General features: G+C 28.8%; 1 protein-coding gene across 1 annotated transcript; it reads right to left on the minus strand.

Annotated features, from left to right (window-relative positions):
• Window positions 1-2,752: 2,752 nt before the first annotated feature.
• Window positions 2,753-3,142, minus strand: LOC139901839 (putative F-box protein At1g67623). Its single transcript, XM_071884512.1, has one exon. The coding sequence runs from the start codon at window positions 3,140-3,142 to the stop codon at window positions 2,753-2,755; it is 390 nt and encodes a 129-aa protein (XP_071740613.1).
• Between the last annotated feature and the right edge of the window lie 21,187 nt (window positions 3,143-24,329).

The following is a 24,329-nucleotide window of genomic DNA, read 5'->3' on the forward strand; positions in this document are numbered from 1 at the left end:
AAGAAAAAAAAAAGAAATGGATGAATGAGTGGGTGGAGGTGGTGAGTGGTTGACTAGTCAACTACTAGCCACCTCTTTGGTCTAGTGGCGGAACTAGTCCCTCAAGTTTCAGAGCGGGTGCGGGAATTAACCAAACGAATATTTTAAAAACGCTCGAGTAGACGAGTGATCTTATAATTAAATAACGAGAATATTATAAACGTTAGTCAACGGAAATCGGGAATTTAAATAGCGAAAGATTATGTTTTAAAAAAAAAGACGGTGTTAAAATTAAATTTAACGGAAAAACGCGGGATGTTACAAATATTAAGGACAAGATTTTTTTTTCTTATTTTAACTTTTAAGATTTACTTTTAATAAAAATACAAACTACTTTTTCTTATTTTAACTTTTAAGATTTACTTTTAATAAAAATACAAACTACTTTTCTTATTTTAACTTTTAAGATTTACTTTTAATAAAAATACAAACTACTTTTTCTTATTTTAACTTTTAAGATTTACTTTTAATAAAAATACAAACTACTTTTTCTTATTTTAACTTTTAAGATTTACTTTTAATAAAAATACAAACTATTTTTTCTTATTTTAACTTTTAAGATTTACTTTTAAGAATAAACATTAGTATGCATGAAATAAATAATGATTAATTGCATAAGTAATCATAAATGTTAGATAACATATAAAGACCCCATCGTATTCGTATTGATCGGAATTAATCTCGACCCATGGTACCGTGTTGTCAAATGACGTGTTGCGTACATAAAGTACCGTGTTGTCAAATGACGTGTTGCGTACAATCATGAGGTCTTATTAACATAAATATAAATGTTAGTGAAGTTAATAAGAGTTAGATTACAGAAAATATAATTCAGGCGGTATAACCGACCATATATAACTTAAATAACATAAATATAAATGTTAGTGAAGTTAATGAAAGTTAGATTACAGAAATATAATTCAGGCGGTATAACCGACCATATATAACTTAAATAACATAAATATAAATGTTAGTGAAGTTAATAAAAGTTAGATTACATAAATATAATTCAGGCGGTATAACCGACCATATATAACTTAAATAACATAAATATAAATGTTAGTGAAGTTAATAAAAGTTAGATAATTTCTTACCTTGATTAGTGACGTGTGCTTGCGTAGATAAACCTTGATTATACGGAGCACTTCGTGCTGATAACGTGTTATATTTCAGTAGGCTTATAACTACATTTAGTGGCCTGGTTCAATATATCCAAATTGAAAGAACCAATAAAAGAGAGATGTGTTGTAGAAGATATAGGAGAGAAAGAGGTTGAAGAGAGGTGTGATGTATTTAATGTATGTGTGTGTTTTTGTAACTTACATTATGCACATATATATATAGTACAAATTTTACTATCCATATTTGACTAATTACCATCCATATTTAACTACTAAATTTACAACAACATAGAATTTATCTAAAGATAAACTTTATGACCTATCTTTAAGAAATTTAACATGCTAAAAATGCTTGTACTTTAATAATAACTACTCACTTACTACACTTAACTACCTCAATGTACAAAAAGTATATGCTTAAAACAATTTCTTAATTATAGCTCTTAAGGCTATGTTTAGAAAAATGTATTTTTTATACTTTTATATTTGTAAATTTATATTTAAATTTACATCTGTTTATCTCGAATGTTAATATTTCTAATAAATAAAGCTCATCATTTAGTTCTTTCGTTTATTATACACGAAAATCACTCCTAAATACACTCTAATCAAGTACTCTTTATGTCCCAAAATTATGTTCTACTTTGACTGTTCAAGTATTTCTTATACAATCCTGATTTTAAATATTTTTATGTGTTATATAATATTTGACGAGAATTATATTAATATTCACATTTTAAAATTGATCTATTCATATAATATTAATCGGATATTATATAGCATAAATAAAAATATTTAAAGTTAAAATATAAAAGAAAATTTTAAAAAGTAAAATGGAACAGTTATTTTGGAACGAAGAGAGTGATATCGGTCTAACCTCTTCTCAAATTAAAAGATCTTATTACAATTAAAATGTTATGTTTATAGGAAAAATTAATCGAAAATGCATTGAACTTTTATCAAATTCATATTGTATGCATCCAACTTTCAAATTTTCTATTATATGCGTTAAAGTTTTTAACTAGGTTTGTAGTCCGCGCTTAGCGACGGAATTTGTAAATCGTTTTTCTTAGTCGCTTCGCGACGGAATTTGTAAATCGTTTTTCTTAGTCGTTTTACATGTCATTTTATATAATACATACCACGAATGGTTATACCAATTAACTATTACATAAACATAACTTACACTATTTCATAAACAACTTACATCATTTCATTAGAGCAATGAAATTAACAAAATTTTGACTAACAGAAGATGATTACGGTGCCCTAACTTACAAACTAAAAATAACAATAAAATCGATCTAGTTATAACCAAAATGATCTTTCCAAATAGTTAACTCGTAGGACCAAAAGCATGACATGCGTTCTTGTATCGGGAGGTATAATTCAAAGACGTGTCGGTTTGGAAGGTAGGGTTTGTGTCGGGTCAAAGGGCAATGTGTTGCTAGGTCAGTGAGTGGATGGCGGTTTGTTTTCCATAAGTCTCGCAACATAGCGAAAACCTTTCTTCTAACTGCAACTACTAAATCTAAGCTTTCTGCTGAAAATGTTTGATTTAGCATTTCCAATCAGATATTCTTTGCTTTATTTTAGTTAGAGGCAAACATGATTAAGCCGTAGACATAAACTGACTCTAAAAGTTTTTGGTTAGTAGCTTCCTTTATTTTTTGAAGCTCTAACTGGATGTCTTTAGCGTCAAAGTAGAGATGCAAACCTAAACAAAAAATGGCTTGAGGATTACCCGAAAGAAGACAACGATTGTAAAATGAGACCATGGTATTTCCCCAAGGAACCACCGAGTAATTATCTAAGGATATCCTTTTAACAACCAAAGGATCCTCGGAGAACATCAAGAATGATTTGCAGACGGTTTTTGCCGAGAACAGTTGAACGCATGATGAACTACCAACTCTTGACAATATCTCAACAATCATTTCTTGTCGAAGATGTTCGAGAATATTCATTTCAGCAGCATCCATTTTTAGTATATATTTTTTTTTGAGTTTGAAGATTTTTTGTAACTTCTTAAGTGGTTGACGTGTTCTTGGGATTTGTTTTTTTTTAATTTTCTTTATATAGTTGATTAAGTAAGAAGAATGGTCATGCTCTTTGATTAAGATGAATCTTCATGAATGGTTACATTTTTTGGTGAATAAGTGTCATGAATGGTTACACCATTTAATGTAAAATTTATACCATTTTGATCAAGAATTTACATTGTTAATTAACTAATATATACGTATATATCTTATCCATTCTTAAACTGGATAATTAGCCCAATATATGCCTGTCCAATATTGCATATGAAGAGGGTTGTTAAGTAACTAATAATTGGTTTTAGAAACACTAAGTTCTTACAGTCACTACACATGTTCATATATGTTAGATATATTGTTACAGGCATTAGATTTGTTAAGTAAATTGTTTTACAAAATATATATTGTTCTTAAATGAAGATTCAAATTAAGCGAACGTGGATCTTTTGATCTTCTTGACATTGAAATTTTGCTGGTCTTGATTGTATGTGACAATGCATTTATCTCCATCATTCAAACTGTATTTTTGTTGGAATTAACTCCACCCTGCAGAAACAACATACTTTCGTTTCATCTTACTTCCTTCAACTATAAACTTCCATTGGCTTGAGCTTCCATCCAGATTTATCACATTCACAGTCGACCCACTTGACACGGCAGGTAGTGAATTCATTTCTTTAGGAATACGCTGTGTTATAAAAAAGAATTAATATTTAAATGACTAACCTTTGTAAGAAACAACTACCAAGAAATATATAGATGTAATTTGACATAAGTAAAAAATTAATGTGAGTTGTAATATAGCTTTAGTAGTTATTTACCAAACATTTTTCCTTTTTGATCGGAATTGTGAATTGAAGAGGTTGATTGGTTGTTGGACTGGCATTAACTGGAACATTTTGTGATGCATCATGTGCTTGATCTGGAACACTATTGATCATTATCCACATTATTTGTTGATAGTAGTTATCGACATTGGTTTTTAGATGAGCACCAATATAATTATGGTACTGGTCGTGGATAGATGTTGTCGTGCTCCTTTCGACACAGTTTGGGCAGTAAACGGATACATCTAAAGTGTTAACATCAATTCTCTTGAAAATCATCAAATCTAGGGGATGTACTTCAAGTTGTTACAGAATATCAGACCAATAAAAACTGGAAGAGACTTTGTTACCATTAGTTGTAAGGCTAACCCTAAGACGAAAACCACGAACAGTTGTTATCCGCGTAACATGTTGTGGTGGATATTTTGTTTATTGGTTTAGAATCCATTTAGGTGGAAGCCTCTGCAATTAACATACGTAGTGAATTAAATAAATATTTAATTATTGAATTTCTATATATTTAAATACAATACATAGATATAAATAGATTATTATAATAAGATAGACAAAGATAAAATTATGAAGTACCATTTCTTTGCAATCTTTGTCCAATAAGCATTGGATAAACATAGGATCTTGATCGGCATGAGCATCTTTTTGGCAATCATCATTTCCGCCAAGCATGATAACCTTAAAAGTATGAGGATCAATTACTGTGAAACACAGTATGTCGTTTGTTTCCAACTTTAATCCTGATAAAAATCTGGACCATCCTGGACCAAAGCAAAGTTGATCACCAACCCATTCAATTCCAACAGAAGCACAGAATCCATTTGGTGTGCGAATCCAAACTGGGCCTTTAAGAACAAAGTTTGTGTATTGAGATTTAACTCATTGGTCTGAAAAGGCTTGTAAAGAAATATAGTTCTCTAATAAACAATATAACAGAACATGTATTAATGATAGTATTGAATCCATTATGAATTGAAATACAATATATTACATTCGCACTTGAGTATTGGCTTCTTTCGACTTACTATGGTAATAAAAGAAGACTTACGAACCAATGAGGTAGCAGTGACATTTAAATGTCTTTGAGAGTTATCATATGATGCTTCATCATCCTATAGATTAAGCCTTGAGTATATAGAATGTTTAGAATTGAACATAAAATTAACTAATTATTGTAAATAAAAAGAAGAACAGAAACTTACATATTCGATATTGGCGATTTGCAAGAAGAAGTTGTTACGATGAATCTGAACATGTATAATAGATAGTCAGTATATATAACAGAAACTTGATTGAAGTCGTAACTAAAAGATGTCAATTTCATATTTTTGATATTCTAATTGATTTACTTATTTTACACAAAATCATATGGTATCTATGGCACATATTTTTTCTGAACAAAATTGGTATTCAATACATATACTACATGAAATGAATACAAAAGTTGCCATAATATAATACACACATGGAACAAATAGCAAAGTTGGCATGATTTAATACACATTAATTTTTGCATGTACACTAAGATGGGAGATCTGTTTCTTTGCCATCAATGTATAATACTTCGAATTGCAAGTTTGAAACTATAAATTAACTACTGCTATTTCAAATAGAAAATTAATTTGACTGAAAACAACAATCAACATTAGCAGCAATAATACAACAATTAATAAGTTAGAAAAAAAGCCCTAATTATCTGTTGGTGCAAATTTTTGATCAACAGAAATTTTGTGTACAAAAATTAGTTCAATAAATAAGGGATATGATTGCATAGCACCAAACATTATTGCATGTAATAGGGTGAAATATTAGATTGTTTATGTTTAATAAGAATGCCAATACAGATCTGTTATTAATGTTTGAGAAGTTTCAAGTATACTACAATGTTTTACATAGAGCAATTAACGAATAATTTGGGGAACATAAGTAAAATGGAAGTTAAAAAAACAAAAAACTTACTTGCTGTTCGTGAAAGAAAAAAAAGACAAAGAAAGAGATCGGCGGTTTCAAATGTGCACGAATGGGTAAGAAGAAGGTTGGTGGGAAATGAAATGACAGCTTCTAATTGTAGTTTAGGCTATTTTTTGGGCTGTTTGTTTTATAACTTCAGTCCAATTAAAACTTATTTCTTGAGCTACTTTAATCTTTAGTAGTACAAAAATATTTAGATACACAATTATTCAATAATCTTAGCAAACAATGTTTGATGAACGAAAGAGTACGGATGAAAGTAACAAAGCATAATAAAGTTTGTTATTTTCGATACTTACAAACTGATCATTAAAGTATAAATAAGTTTGATGAATGAAGAAGTATGAATGAAAGTAACAAAACGTAATGAAATTAGCTATTCGATTCTTACAAACTTATCATTAAAGTATAAATGATTTAGAAGCAGGCAAAAAGTAGAAATGTAGAAAATAAAGAATACATTGTTTCTAATAACAACGACACATATTACATTACTTATATACAGAAGATGTTCAGCATCGATTACAATAATTAGTCCAAAAACTACTTATCTAAAACAAAAGAGCTTAAGTAGGAGCTTATATTTGTTCAAGGTGATCACTATCCAGGCCATAAACAAAACTGCAGTCGCCACCTTCTTTCAGATCATGAGCTTTCAGATAAGTGACCCATCCTCCTGACACAGCCAATTTCTTGTTTCCTTTTTTATTTTCATTGATAAGCTTCCAGGTCCAACTAACTCCGAACATGTAACGCATCAGATTTTCTTTCCATGTTCCAGCTGTGGAATTGTATTCAACTCTCTTGGAAGGCACTGGATAAAAAATAGAAAGTATTAATTTAAAGTAAAGGAAGATACCCGAAACATAAGCGACATCCAAGATATATATTGACTATTACACTAACTTACATGTTATATATATGGTAAACAACATTTATGTTTAACGAACAAATAGATCATTAATTATTTATCATATTTTTTCAAATATAATTGAAATATACCAAAGACATACATTAGATATATATCACTTATTACATATATTATTATCAATGAAATGCAAAATGTCAATTTAAAGTAAAAAAAGTAATTTAAGTATACCCAAATATTTGCTTTAGGGATCGTAAAATCCACATACACCAATGGACCCTGAACGGTAACATAACAATATCTTTCTTTGCTCTTCACTGTAGGATTGTCTTGATCGTTTGCGTCTAAAAGTTCATCCACATAAATTGATTGAAACTGTGTACCAAGTAAATTTACAGCGGTTTCGGTAGACATTTTTCGTGTGTAGTCTGTTAGATAGAGTTGCAGTTAAGGTATACAAATCACAAAACATAATTATACAAAAAAATCACATCAAACATTACTAACAGGCAAATTAAAATTATATTTTTAGCAGCAAATATAATTACCAAAATTTGAGCCACATATGTGCAAACAAATACTGGTAGTATAAAATTACTCAATAATAAAAAATTAATACCATATGACTAAATTTAAGTAGGCTCGGACGTGTAAGAAAAATAAAAATCTGCCATGGTTGCAAACAAACATGGTTGCACTAATCATATGCCTTCCAGTTGTAGCCTTGTCAAAAAGATTCATAAATCTCAAAGAATATTGATCATCACAACCTTTATACAGTCATAGGTATTCGAAGTTGTAAAAATTTTCAAATAAATGAGAGTTGAGATACCTTTAATTTGTTAATCTCTAACAAAATATATACACAAATCTCCTTTCAATTTTCAAGAAGGTAGATGTATACTACAATGTTATACACAAAAATTTTAGCTACAAATGTGAAAACAAATAGGTAATATCAAATTAATTTAACTCGGCTCATAAGTGGAAGAAGATTTAAAATCTGCCATGGCTGTAAACAAACATGATTGCAATAATTATATGCCTTCAAGTTGTTGCCTCGTCAAAAAGCGTCATAAATATCAAAGAATGCTGATCATCACAACCTTTATACAGTCATACGTATTTGAAATAAATGATTTCAGATAAGAATAGTTATGAAAATATCTTCAGAAATATGGAGGATATTTATAATGAAAGATACGATGATATCTTAGAATTTCTAATATCAGAGGATGATGACGAATATTGTCCGCAAGGGTTTAGAGTTAGGAGTAAGGTATTCGTCAATGATTTCAGCAGATACTGAATTATTTGGATTCTTTGAAGGCAGGTTTAGTATTTGTGATTTGTCCACAGCCTCCTTCATACTTTGCTCAATCCGTTTTCCAGTTCCAAACCTTCTCTTTTTCTAAGCTTTGCCAACATACTATTCTTTATCATCAAACTTTTGACTGTTACGGTTGTCTTACAGTTTCTGCTGCTTCATTCAGCTTTTCTAAAAATTCAGAGAACTAAATCGTAGATTGGGGTGTTTTTCAGAAACTTCACATTCGAAGTATGTAAGTCTAGGAGATAGACGTTATATGTATATATATAACTGTTGGCGTAGAAATGCAGCGAGATTCAAAATACTGATTACTAATTCCCAGTAGTTGGTATGATAATTATTGTTACAAGTGGTAGATGAGTACTTGATAGAGTTTCAATGAATAAGTATCGTAATTTTTCGAAGAGGCTTAAAGATCAATGAAGTTGTTGATAAGTTTACTGCTAATGTGGTGAGATATGAAAGGTTCCCCGGTAACAATGATGAAGGAATCATTATAATAAGGCTTATTCGAATGATCTATTGAAGCTGATTTGCTGGAGCTGTGACAAAACTGTCTACTTTGAAAAAGGGATTGAAAAGTTATTTTAGCTAATAAATGTCAAAGTGGTTGACACGGATACGTGTTAAACTATGACTTTGATTTCGAGGGTTTTTTAGGTACAAGACTGCGGGTAACATGTGGTTGGATCATCATCTCGAGTGTCATTATTTGAAGTGTCTTCAGGAATTTTGAGGGATTTGAACACATATTGTAATCATTATTATACATATGATGTTTTAAGATTTTGAATGATACAAATATTTTTCTGGGTTCTATGAATAGGAATGATGTTTTAGCACAGTTTTGAAGTCAAAGTATAGCTTTGAAAGATGTAGGAATCTAAAAGTGTTGATACTGGTTATATCTCGAATTGAATTCTGAGATTTCAAAATCAGATTATGTAATTGGATTTGAATGAGTATGGTTGTTTTGATTTCTATGAAAGAATATATATCATTGTGAAAGTAATGAGTATAGTTGATGATTTGCTGAATCAGAATCAAAGAATGTAACATATTAATTGTGAATTTATATATCTCTCGGGTATTACCTACCCGTTAAAAGTTTCACAAGTAATATTTTGTACAAGAGAATTTTTCATTATAATCTTTATGAAAATACATGTATGTATATTTTCATCAGATGTAATACAGATTTAATGTGTTAATATTAAATTAAACTCATTTGATTTTTGACTGGAATTAGAAATGAATAATCTCTAAAACTTTAGAAATTACGTAATCTTCTTGGGTTATTTCTTCAACGTAAATGAAATTATGAATCAATATTTCATTATTCATTTTTATTGATATTTACTCGGTAAATGATGTTGGTGCTCATTAAATTCTTGTGAACTTCGCAAGATATGATGATGTTTCCTAGTGAGTTTCTAGCATATCAAAAATGAAAGTGTAAAATCAATCATATAATTGAATAATACACTTGGTTTGTTATGGAATATATTGTGTTGAAACAGAGATTGTGGTTAATGATGGTTAAGTTGTTAACGAAGGATGTACATTATAGCATATTAGTAATATGAATATGAATTAATCCGAGTAGTATCTACCCTTTTTTAATTCATACATAATAGCTTAGTACGAAAGATTTATTTTGATCTCAAAATTTATATATATAATATATATATATATATAATTTCTTCAGAAGGAATGAGTTAATACTTCATAACTCGTTGATACAATATAAGCGTTATTGATTTATAATGATGTCCACAGTGATTCTTGAACTGGCGGAGTTTGTGATGTTATAGGTGCTGCTGATTCTGACGATGCTAACGGCACTGACTGTGCTGGTGATGCTATCGGTACTGTTGATGCTATTGGTAAAACTAGTCTAGCTTGTAAATCATGCATCATTCATGTCAGGGTTTCTATTCTTCCTTCTATCATTTTTGGTTCATTCATCTGATTTATGGTTAGGGCTAGAATAGATAATCTCTAAGACTTTGGAGATTACATAATTGCCACAGAATGTTCCTCCAATGAAGTTATAGATTAATACTTCATCGGTTCTTGTTGTTGGTACTACTTGGTATCTATGGTGCGTATAGTGTTGATGCTCGAGGTACAGATTGTGATGTTGAGGTGTGAGATGCGGATGTTGTTGTTGGTGGTGGTGATGGTACTGTTGGTGTTGCTGATGGTGGTACTGTTGCTACTGGTGCTGATGTTGGTGCTTGTAACCTTTGCACCATATTTTCCAAAGCCACTACCCGAGCACGAAGCTCGTTGACTTCTTCTATTACACCGGGATGATTGTCGGTTCAGACGAGTGGATGAATAAGATCTAGAATTCGAGATAGTATATAGTCATAACGAGATACCCTGGCAATGAGAGAGAAGATAGTATCACGAACAGGTTCGCTGGTAAGTGCTTCAGGTTCTTTGCCAAGAGGGGAATGTGCATGTAACGACCCGGATTTTTCCAATCGTTTTATACTTATGAGATTAATATTTACATAAATTAAACCTTACCAACATGATAAGCAATCCAAATTATTGAGACTTGTGTTTTTGAAAAGAGTTTTACACAACGTTTGACCGTCTAATTTAACCGATGATATCACAAACTATATAACATACGATAATTATACGTTTGTGTATATATATGTATTTATATATATTTAACATGATCTAAGGATGGTTTAACATCTCATTGTGTACTAATGACAATGAGTTATAAGTATATTTTGAAACTACTAACTTAAGTTTTCAAAACGATAACTATACGTAACATTCTTTGATATATATACTTATAACCTATAATGCTTATACATGTATCGTATATATAATGTATTTAATCACTTTTTAAGGACTTAAATACATAAAACAATATAAGTTATAAGTATATTCACAAAAGATAGCTATATTTGAATTCTCATTCCGTTTCCTCAAGATTTCTATACGTATATCTAGGGTATATGTACCCGTATCATACCTAGCTTCTATATGTATTTACTATTGGTATATACACATCAAATCAACATCCTAATCAACATTATTACTGCCCTAGATATGAGGTAACTAGGATTTGTCAAGTAGCATGAATTATTAGTAAGAAAACAAAATTAGGAATCCTTTTCTTTCTTTATAAACTAAAAACGTTTTTATGAATGAACACCATTTCTTCACTCCATTTTCTCATATCTACACCCTCATTTCTCTCTCAAAATACTCATAACTTAATACTTGATCATCTTCAAGTATTTTCCCCATCATTTAGCTTCAATTACAAGCCTTAAACACCATAAGAAAACTCTTTCAAGAACATATCAAAATAACTACCCATTTGAAGAAGTATACTTCCAACCTTTTGATCTAACTCCACCACTCTTTGATTCCAAGATTTTTTCTTATCTCTTACAGTAACTTTGTCCAAGTAACTTTAGGTAGTAACCTTGTTCATAATCTTGTTCGATTCATAATTATATAGCTATCTTATTTTATGTTGTAAAATTTTAACAACAAGAACATAGTTTGAATGATTTCAAACTTGTTTGCAAACTAAATAGATCCCTCTAACTTAACTTTTAAAATACTTCAAGACCTGTAATATATCATAATGATATGCTAACTTAACAAGATATAACTTGGTTTTACAAAGAACACCTTAAAAACTGAATCTACGTCGTCGGAGTGCAACCGGGGGCTGTTTTGGGTTGGATAATTAAAAACCATCTTGAACTTTGAATTGGAAGTTCATGTTCTGGAAAAATGATATTTCTTATGAATATGTTAACACATAAAAATTTCATGGTTTAACTCAAAGTGTAAGTATTTTTAGAAAAATGATCATTAAATGTTGTTTTTATGATGGAAAATGATCACTTTCATAAGTTTTACCAAAGTTTGACCTATAACCTGTGATTTTGAATACAAACTAAGGAATTTTCAGTTCATATTCTTAAAATTTAACTCGATCCAAGGAAGTGACAAGTTGAACCAACAAAAACGGAGTTGTAATGAAGAAACTACGACTAAAATAAGATTGGGTATCTGAAGCTAGTTTAGCTACGAAAATATTTGGAGATAAAGTAAATTAATCATATCTTTTCTAATTAATATGATATTTTATATATAATTACTTATGATTTGATTTTATATATTTCAGGACCACCCGTAAACAACACGAGAAGATTAATCATAAGACCTCATGATTGTACGCAACACGTCATTTGACAACACGGTACTTTATGTACGCAACACGTCATTTGACAACATGGTACCATGGGTCGAGATTAATTCTGATCAATACGAATACGATGGGGTCTTTATTTATTTTATTGAGCAATTAATTGTGGACCACTAACATCGGACTGCTAACTACGGACTAAGAAAATATTAAAAGTATTATATATATATATATATATATATATATATATATATATATATATATATATATATATATATATATATATGTATATATGTAACGATTACTTGAAAAGAAAATATGTTGATATATTATATATATATGGTTAGGTTCGTGATATCTATCGGAGACCAAGTCGAGTTAAATACCTTCAAGGCAAAAGTGAGTATATAGTCCCACTTTTAAACTCTAAATATTTCGGGATGAGAATACATGCATTTTATGATTTACGTTATGGACACAAGTGATAAAAAAAATATATTCTACGTTGAGTTGTACCACTGGCATACTTCCCTGTAGCTTGGTAACTACTATTTACATGTGGTATTGTAAACGCGAATCCTGTTGATAGATCTATCGGGCCTGACAACCCCAACCGGACTGGACGACCAGTATTCAACGGTTGCACAGTACTTCGTTTCGGTGACTACACTTGGTACAGTGTAGTGAGATTTCATAATAAAGGGAATATGCGACGTTGATTAAATGTTAAGTATGGTTATCAAGTGCTCAACCACTTAGAATATTTTTATTAAAACGTTTATGTATATGAAATCTTGTGGTCTATATTTATAACGCTGCTAGCATTAAACCTATATCTCACCAACTTTATGTTGACGTTTAAAGCATGTTTATTCTTAGGTTCCTAGAAGTCTTCCGCTGTTTGAATATATGTTAGAGAAACCATGTGCATGGAGTCATACATGTTTTATTCGAGGAAGCATTGCATTCACAAAATCATCACCGTGTATTTATTTTGACTGCATTGTCAACGGAAGTATTCTTGTAAACTGTTATTTACGGTGATTGTCTACATGTAGAAATCATCAGATGTCGAAAACATTGAATTTTAAATATTCATTTATGGTATATCTTTTCAAAAGAATGCAATGTTTATAAAACGTATCATATAGAGGTCAAATTCCTCGCGATGTAATCATATGTTATTGTATTCGTCCCTATGGATTGGGTCGGGTCGTTTCAGTGCGGGATGGAAGGGATCACCTTCTTTTTGTCTCCAATGATTTAGTAGACTATGAACCCATCCCTAATTCATCCAGAATTGATGATCGCTGATTGGTTGATCCATTCCGGTTACACTATCTTCGGAGTTTAGGTGAATATCCATATCGGAATAGCTGTTGGAGTTTAAGGAGTTTGAACTAGATACGGGATCCATCTTGTATAATTAGGAAGATGATTTATGATTTGAAATAGATTATAGAATTTAGGTTGGTATTTTTCAATACATAATTTACATATGTATATATTGTGATGACCCGGGAATTTCCGACCAAATTTAAACATAATCTTATATGATTCGACTCGATAAGCAAAGTCTATTAAACCGAGTCTCATTATGTTTGAACTATTTCATGATAACATTTGACCTTTAACTATTTCCGACGATTCACGAACCTTTAATTGTAACTAAGAATGTAAATATAAATAATTATATATAAAACTAATTATATTAGTATTAATGAACTATTAAGTAATTTTGTTATTATAAAAGATAACATTTAATAACTAAAGATTTTCATTTTGAATATATATAGTATATTGTATATAAATGATTCAAACATATTTTACCAACGTTTTCAAAATATTAAATGTACAATGTTATACTTTGTAGTTAATTGTAAAAATATACATAATTAATCATCTACTCAACATTTAAAACATGATTTTATATATATGGTAGTATACATATATACATAAATATAACTATATATATATGATTTTATACATAATTATTATATTATGTATATGTAGAAATTTATAATATATCTATGATGAAATAATGTACTATTTTAATAAATATATATAATACTTACATATATAAAACATTTATATTTTTCATAATTACATACATAAGTATAATATAATTAGTATGTAAATAAATATTATAATATATTTATATTAAAATGCATAAATATATAATATTCAGTATATGTTACAATACATATTACATAATTATTAAATATTACATAATAATAGATGATATTAATAAATTAAATTTAAATACAAATATAGTTGTTGTAGTAATGTTATTTGTATCGTCAAATATCAATATTTGTATTCATAATATCACTTTATATCATATAAAGATGAAATTGGATGTATATATTAGATTATTATTACTAATATTATTATTATCGATAAAATATTAATATTATCATAATTAGTATGGTATTATTATTATTATTATTATCATTTTTACAATTATTATTATCATTAATATTATATTTATCATTATTATTAATTTTATTAATATTATTAGATATTAATAGTATTGTTATTATATATTATTATTATTAATTAAAAAAAACAGTAGGGATCTATATTATACGCGTGACCTCTGTATCCTTTATCTCTATTATTATTATTTTTTTATTTCTTTCCTGCTCCCAACTCGTGAACCTGTGTTGACATTTTCTCCATTTTTTATCAACCGATCTCTATTATTACAACATGATTATGTATAATTGCAAATCAAATAAAAATGAAATCCAATGGGATTAAAGAGCACAGCGATATTTTTTTTTCTTCTTCTCTGCACGCTCCAATTTTTTTTTTCTCTTAATTCAATTTCGAATAAAGTTTCAAAATCTAAAAATGCAGAAAGGTTAGAAATCTTTCTTTGAATCTATCTGCAAAATCTCAACTCTCAAATCTTTATATCGATCTTGAATTTTGAAGTCAAAGTTTAGTTTAAAAAAAGTCAACAATTGTTCTTGAGACAAATTCGCGTTCGTGTATATGTTTCTGATCAAATTGACGATTCCAGTAGTTTTTATACATGTTTAGAAAACTATTTCGTGTTATAAACATTATCTATAATGTTATCTATTACGAAATCAATTTTTTTTTTGTTCCAAGAACCGACGCTGCAGTAGTCCTTTAGTATTTTTTTTTTATTTTAGAACCCAAATTATTTTTTTTCTGTAATGTTTTGAAGCTTTAAAGGGAACCCCGATTTTGTTTTTTTTTTTGGTTATTGATGTTTTGTTGAATCCATGAGACTTGTGGAGAAGAAGAGGAATAGAAGAAAAACAGTTTATATATAAAATTTAAATTCGATATTAGTACAGAGAATCAGAATTGGTGGGATGGTCGAGAGTGTTTGCGTGTGAGCATGTGGTCACGAGATCGATTCCAGAGGACGGTAGTTTCTTTTTTTTTTTTGAAACTCTTTTCATGTGAGGTAGTTTTCTTTTCTAATTTTATTATTGTTATTATATATTAATTATTATTAGTATTATTATTATTATTGTGATTGTTTTGATTGTTATTGTTATTGTTATTATTAGTATCATACTTGTTATCATATTTGAAAGTATTATAGACATTACTATTATTATTATGATAGGTATTAATAATATTATTATTAGTAATAAACTTATCATTTTAGTATTTTATCATCATTAGGATTATGATTATGATTATCATTATTATTATTATGAAGGAAATAAAAATATATTATTATCATCAATATTAGAATTTGTACCGGTTTATAAATAATAGTATCATCAGTACATTTACAATTAATAATATCATATTTATCAGTATCATCATTAATATTTACTAGTATTATTATGATTATCATTTATCATTTTATAAATATTAGAACCCTTATTATTAACATAAGTATGGTATTAGTATTAATATTATTTTAGAGTTATTATTATTAGTATCATTAACAGTTATCATTTTCATTTTTTTTGCTATTAGTATTATCATTATTAATAAAATTATTATTATTATTAGTAAATCATTATTATCTAAATTATTATTTTAACAAATAAATATTTTGTACACTATATATATACTTATGGTATATACTAGGATTGTATTAATAATTCACATAACAAACTAATAAAATTTCATAAATACAATACTAACCACAAATATATGTATATAAATATATTAATGTCACTATTTATATAAACGTAAATCATTATAGATATATATACATAAAATCGATATATATATAAAATATAATATAAGTATACGTTTTAAAATAAAGGTTAGAATAAATTCTACAAAACTATAATATATAAATAATACATATTAATAAATGAAATTTTGTAACTTACATTATACGTATTAATATATACACAATTGATATAGGTTCGTAAATCCGAGGCCAACCCTGCATTGTTCAATGACGTCATATGTATTTTTACTACAAAATACAGTATCGTGAGTTTCATTTGCCTTTTTACCCTTTATATTTTTGGGCTGAGAATACATGCGCAACTTTTATAACTGTTTTACGAAATTGACACAAGTACGTGAAACTACATTCTATGGTTGGATTATCGAAGTCGAATATGCCCCTTTTTATTAAGTCTGGTAATCTAAGAATTAGGGAACAGACACCCTAATTGACGCGAATCCTAAAGATAGATCTATCGGGCCCAACAAGCCCCATCCAAAGTACCGGATGTTTTAGTACTTCGAAATTTATATCATGTCCGAAGGAGGATCCCGGAATGATGGAGATATTCTTATATATGCATATTGTTAATGTCGGTTACCAGGTGTTCAATCCATATGAATGATATTTTTGTCTCTATACATGGGACGTATGTTTATGAGAAATGGAAATCTGAAATCTTGTGGTCTATTAAAATGATGAAAACGATTGTTTAAGTTAAACTAATAAACTCACCAACCTTTTGGTTGACACTTTAAAGCATGTTTATTCTCAGGTACGAAAGAAATCTTCCGCTGTGTATTTGCTCATTTTATAGATATTACTTGGAGTCATTCATGGCATATTTCAAAAGACGTTGCATTCGAGTCGTCGAGTTCATCAAGATTATTATCAAGTCAATTATAGTTGGATATATTATGAAATGGTATGCATGCCTGTCAACTTTCGATGTAATGAAAGTTTGTCTTTTCAAAAACGAATGCAATGTTTGTAAAATGTATCATATAGAGGTCAAGTACCTCGCGATGTAATCAACTGTTGTGAATCGTTTATAATCGATATGGACTTCGTCCGGATGGATTAGGACGGGTCTTCACAGTTGGTATCAGAGCGGTGGTCTTAGCGAACCAGGTCTTGCATTAGTGAGTCTAACTGATAGTCGTTAGAATGCATTAATGAGTCTGGACTTCGACCGTGTCTGCATGTCAAAAGTTTTGCTTATCATTTAGTGTCGAAAAATTATTTGCTTATCATCCTTAAAGTCTAAGACACGTCTTACTGCCTTTATTGCATAGACAGTGTATAGTTAAATTCATATCTTAGCGTATCTGTTATTGTTACCTTTGCCTGACAGCTTCCGTAGATTCCTCCGTAGCTTATGGGATTTTAGTATTATATATGCATATGTAAATTATGTATTGCAGGGTACTAATCTACATCCTATAATCTATTTCTTATCGAAAATCCTTCATCTGATCGTACGAGATGAATCCCTCAACCAGTTCGAGTCCATCAGATTTCGATAGCTATTTCGATAGTTATTCCGACAGCTATTTCGATATGGATTTCCACTCGAGCTCCGAAAGCAGAGTAACCGGAATGAATCGATCAATTAGCCATCATCTATTCTGAATGAATTGGAGATGGGTTCGTAGTCGACTTAATCAATGGAAACGCGAAGAAGGCGATCATTTCCACTAACCAAATTCACCTCTTGACAATGAACCTAAAACGTTTACCGGCGAACCTGTTCGAGACACCATTTTCTCTCTCATTTCCAAAGTATCTCATCACGATCATATACTATCTCAGATTCTAAACCTCATTCATCCGCTCGTCCGAACCGACAATCATCCCGGTGTAATAGAAGAAGTTAACGAACTTCGCGCATAAGTTGTAGTCTTGGAAAATATGGTGCAAAACGTACCAGCTTCATCCAAATCACCGGCACCAACAGTACCACCAACAACCCAAATTTCAATATCACATGCCTCAACATCTCAATCTATACCTCGAGTATAATCATCATTCTACATGACATTCTACATCAGTTATCTTCGTTCGACATGGTGATTATGTAATCTCTAATGTTTTAGAGATTATTTATTCTAGTTCCAACTGAAAACTAAATGAGTTTAATATCATGTTAACTCATTAAATTCATGATTACATCTGAAGAAAATATATATGTATATATGTTTTCATAAAGATTGTAATTAAAAATTCTTTTGTACAAACTGTTAATAATAAAAATATTTTAACGGGTAGGTAATACCCGAGGAATATTTAAATTTCACATTAATAAGTTACACTGTATATTCTTCGAATCTGATTCAACAGTTATTCACTATCCTATTTAAAACCACCGGGATACTTATCCGTTCACCAAAGAATAACTATTTTCATTCAAATTCAATTTCATATTTGAATTTTGACCTATCAGAATCCAACAAGTGGCATAATGAAGAAATAATGGACACAATAAAAATTGATTAGAAACAGACTAATTAACAATATTAAATTTTATTAAGAAACCACGCTAACAAAATCCTAGCTAACTGTTAATTCCGTATTACATTTTATTTATCGCAATTTATTTATCACAATTTATTTTATCGCAATTTATATTCTCGCAATTTTATTTATTGTCATTTAATTTCTGTTATTTACTTTACGCACTTTATTTATCGTCATTTAATTTCTGTTATTTATTTTACGCACTTTAAATATCGGGACACGTATACAAGGTTTTGACATATCATATCGACACATCTATATATATTATTTGGAATCACCATAGACACTCTATATGCAGTAATGATCGAGTTCTCTATACAGGGTTGAGGTTGATTCTATAATAATATATATACTTTGAGTTGTGATCGAGTCTGAGACATGTACACGGGTCACGATACGTATTAATTAATTCAAATATTATATATTAAACTATATATGAATGATTGCACTGTCAACTGTGGACTATCGACTGTGGACTAATAACATTGGACAATTAAAATGAATTAAAATATTGAATATAACATATGAAACTAAACAATTCTTCAAGTTTGCCACTTGATTTCGTCTTAAACCTCATTTGTATCTTCACGATTACATTCTGCGTTCAAACCTTTCATGATTCTTGAAAACACCTCAATCGATAGGATGAATCAACCGCACTTCATCTACGGAAGGAAAGATTTATGCATATAGTTATGCACCTGAGAAACTCTCGGCAATTGAGTAAAAGTTCAACACGTAGCCGCGTCAGATCCTTTGGCATTTATTAACAAAAACAACTTTGCGATCCCTTTTCAAAATTAGCCAATTTTGTCACAGCTCCAACAAGTCAACTTCGACTTTTCGTACGAAACAACCTTATTATAACGTTTATATATACGCATGCTCTTTTATTGTTACCAGGTAACCTTTCATATTCCATCATATTACCATCAGCGTTTAATCATCTAAAAACACAATTCTCCTGAAACCACCTCGGATTAATAACCGATGATTCAGATATCATAGCATTAAATGCAGAGGAAACAGAAAAATGGTAGATGGTCTAAACGGACCAAAGTTTGATGATAAAGAAAGGAGTGTTGGGAACGCTCGATAGAAAATTGGGTATTGAAAAATAGATTGAGTTACCCATGAAGGAGACCAAGGACAAATACAAGGACCAAATCCTATATTCAAAGGATTCAGGTAATTCTGGATCCGTTGAAATCTTTAGAGAATATCTTGCTCCGAAGTCATGTTAAAATCTTGCGGAAAATCTTTCTCCATCAACCGTCGAACTTAGAAATTCCAAAATATCATCATCAATATCTTTGATATTTCTGAGGATATTTTCATAAATATTCTCGTCCGAAATTATATACCTCTTCGTGCTTCCTGTGTATCAATATATTGGAAACATTCAATAGAAAATATAGTACCGAAAAGCAGATTATGCGAAACTATGAAGAAAGCCGTGGATAAATCACAAAGAATAAGTTTGATTCAAAGAATCCAAATAATTCAATGTCTTCTAAAGTCTATAGTGAATAACTTGCTCCTTACTCTAAACCCTTGCAGACAATAGTTTCTATCATCCTCTGATCTTAGATATTCTGAGATATTATCGTACCTTTCATTATAAATATCCTCCATATTTCTGGAGATATTTTTATAACTATTCTTATCTGAAATCATTAATCTTTTCGTGCTATCAGTATTACATCATATAGAAACTGTTAGTTTCTATATTCTGTAAATTTTCAAGCTTAAAATATGAATGTTATTGAAGTAATGATGGGAACTGATGCATGAGTTAGTATAATATAATGACACTTGATCAACGTGATTATATTACAGTAAGTCATGTTGAGTTTCTAAATGAAACGTGATGATTCACAGATCATAACGTCATCATGTGCCATGTTACATAACTCTTTCATCCTACTTAACTCCGTAACAAATCAAGAAAATGTATTCTTGATGGTTCTATCTTCCGTGATGTTGATAAATTTGAAAATCAAATCGTGCTATCACGTTCCTTCATGCTTAGAACATTATAATCATTCGAAACTCTATATCTATAAATTCTGGACCATTATTTGCTTGACTTGAAGTCGGGAAGAGAAAACAAAAGCATAGAGCTTTGAAATATAAGGGAGAATATAAAGTCCGATAACAATACATAAATTACAAACCGTGTATATCAATGTTTATCGCAACATAAAGACACGGAAGAATTAAAAACATTATAATCCCGAGGGCGAAGTAGAAGAAAGCAGATTCCTCTGGTGGAAGTTGGAAAAGGAGAATGATTGTTGCGATAGTAAGGATGAGGACAAGGATCAGAACTGGATTAATCATTTTTAGAATCTTTTGGATGTATGAACTAAGAAAGAAAGTATAAGAATGGTGAGAATAATGGAAAGGAAGAGCTTAATTTATACTGGAAATATCAGACGTAGTAATCGGGGCAGATCACCGTATTTAATTAAAGAGATCTTAATTTCCATAAATCCCGAAGAATCAGATTTTATAGATCTTCAAGATTTTCTTTAAATCCCTTAAATTTCGGAATTCAACCAAGGCAATGTCAAAAGTTAAGACGCGCCTTATTTTCTAAATTCAAACCTGACTACGTCAAAAGTTAAAAACAAATCTTTGTTTCTCATTTCATCCTTTTGTGAATAGCTTCATTCGCACTCTTCGAATAATCGAATTATTTTTATCCATATTACTCAATGATGATAAAACTCAAGTTATCAACTCATATTCGTCAGGAAAACATATTTATTGTTAGCTATGACGACCTCACTCAAATTTCGGGACGAAATTTCTTTAACGGGTAGGTACTGTGATGACCCGGGAATTTCCGACCAAATTTAAACATAATCTTATATGATTCGACTCGATAAGCAAAGTCTATTAAACCGAGTCTCATTATGTTTGAACTATTTCATGATAACATTTGACCTTTAACTATTTCCGACGATTCACGAACCTTTAATTGTAACTAAGAATGTAAATATAAATAATTATATATAAAACTAATTATATTAGTATTAATGAACTATTAAGTAATTTTGTTATTATAAAAGATAACATTTAATAACTAAAGATTTTCATTTTGAATATATATAGTATATTGTATATAAATGATTCAAACATATTTTACCAACGTTATCAAAATATTAAATGTACAATGTTATACTTTGTAGTTAATTGTAAAAATATACATAATTAATCATCTACTCAACATTTAAAACATGATTTTATATATATGGTAGTATACATATATACATAAATATAACTATATATATATGATTTTATACATAATTATTATATTATGTATATGTAGAAATTTATAATATATCTATGATGAAATAATGTACTATTTTAATAAATATATATAATACTTACATATATAAAACATTTATATTTTTCATAATTACATACATAAGTATAATATAATTAGTATGTAAATAAATATTATAATATATTTATATTAAAATGCATAAATATATAATATTCAGTATATGTTACAATACATATTACATAATTATTAAATATTACATAATAATAGATGATATTAATAAATTAAATTTAAATACAAATATAGTTGTTGTAGTAATGTTATTTGTATCGTCAAATATCAATATTTGTATTCATAATATCACTTTATATCATATAAAGATGAAATTGGATGTATATATTAGATTATTATTACTAATATTATTATTATCGATAAAATATTAATATTATCATAATTAGTATGGTATTATTATTATTATTATTATCATTTTTACAATTATTATTATCATTAATATTATATTTATCATTATTATTAATTTTATTAATATTATTAGATATTAATAGTATTGTTATTATATATTATTATTATTAATTAAAAAAAAACAGTAGGGATCTATATTATACGCGTGACCTCTGTATCCTTTATCTCTATTATTATTATTTTTTTGTTTCTTTCCTGCTCCCAACTCGTGAACCTGTGTTGACATTTTCTCCATTTTTTATCAACCGATCTCTATTATTACAACATGATTATGTATAATTGCAAATCAAATAAAAATGAAATCCAATGGGATTAAAGAGCACAGCGATATTTTTTTTTCTTCTTCTCTGCACGCTCCAATTTTTTTTTTCTCTTAATTCAATTTCGAATAAAGTTTCAAAATCTAAAAATGCAGAAAGGTTAGAAATCTTTCTTTGAATCTATCTGCAAAATCTCAACTCTCAAATCTTTATATCGATCTTGAATTTTGAAGTCAAAGTTTAGTTTAAAAAAAGTCAACAATTGTTCTTGAGACAAATTCTCGTTCGTGTATATGTTTCTGATCAAATTGACGATTCCAGTAGTTTTTATACATGTTTAGAAAACTATTTCGTGTTATAAACATTATCTATAATGTTATCTATTACGAAATCAATTTTTTTTTTGTTCCAAGAACCGACGCTGCAGTAGTCCTTTAGTATTTTTTTTTTATTTTAGAACCCAAATTATTTTTTTTCTGTAATGTTTTGAAGCTTTAAAGGGAACCCCGATTTTGTTTTTTTTTTTGGTTATTGATGTTTTGTTGAATCCATGAGACTTGTGGAGAAGAAGAGGAATAGAAGAAAAACAGTTTATATATAAAATTTAAATTCGATATTAGTACAGAGAATCAGAATTGGTGGGATGGTCGAGAGTGTTTGCGTGTGAGCATGTGGTCACGAGATCGATTCCAGAGGACGGTAGTTTCTTTTTTTTTTTTGAAACTCTTTTCATGTGAGGTAGTTTTCTTTTCTAATTTTATTATTGTTATTATATATTAATTATTATTAGTATTATTATTATTATTGTGATTGTTTTGATTGTTATTGTTATTGTTATTATTAGTATCATACTTGTTATCATATTTGAAAGTATTATAGACATTACTATTATTATTATGATAGGTATTAATAATATTATTATTAGTAATAAACTTATCATTTTAGTATTTTATCATCATTAGGATTATGATTATGATTATCATTATTATTATTATGAAGGAAATAAAAATATATTATTATCATCAATATTAGAATTTGTACCGGTTTATAAATAATAGTATCATCAGTACATTTACAATTAATAATATCATATTTATCAGTATCATCATTAATATTTACTAGTATTATTATGATTATCATTTATCATTTTATAAATATTAGAACCCTTATTATTAACATAAGTATGGTATTAGTATTA

Source organism: Rutidosis leptorrhynchoides, chromosome 3 (genome assembly GCF_046630445.1).
Source record: "Rutidosis leptorrhynchoides isolate AG116_Rl617_1_P2 chromosome 3, CSIRO_AGI_Rlap_v1, whole genome shotgun sequence".
Lineage (NCBI taxonomy): Eukaryota > Viridiplantae > Streptophyta > Magnoliopsida > Asterales > Asteraceae > Rutidosis > Rutidosis leptorrhynchoides.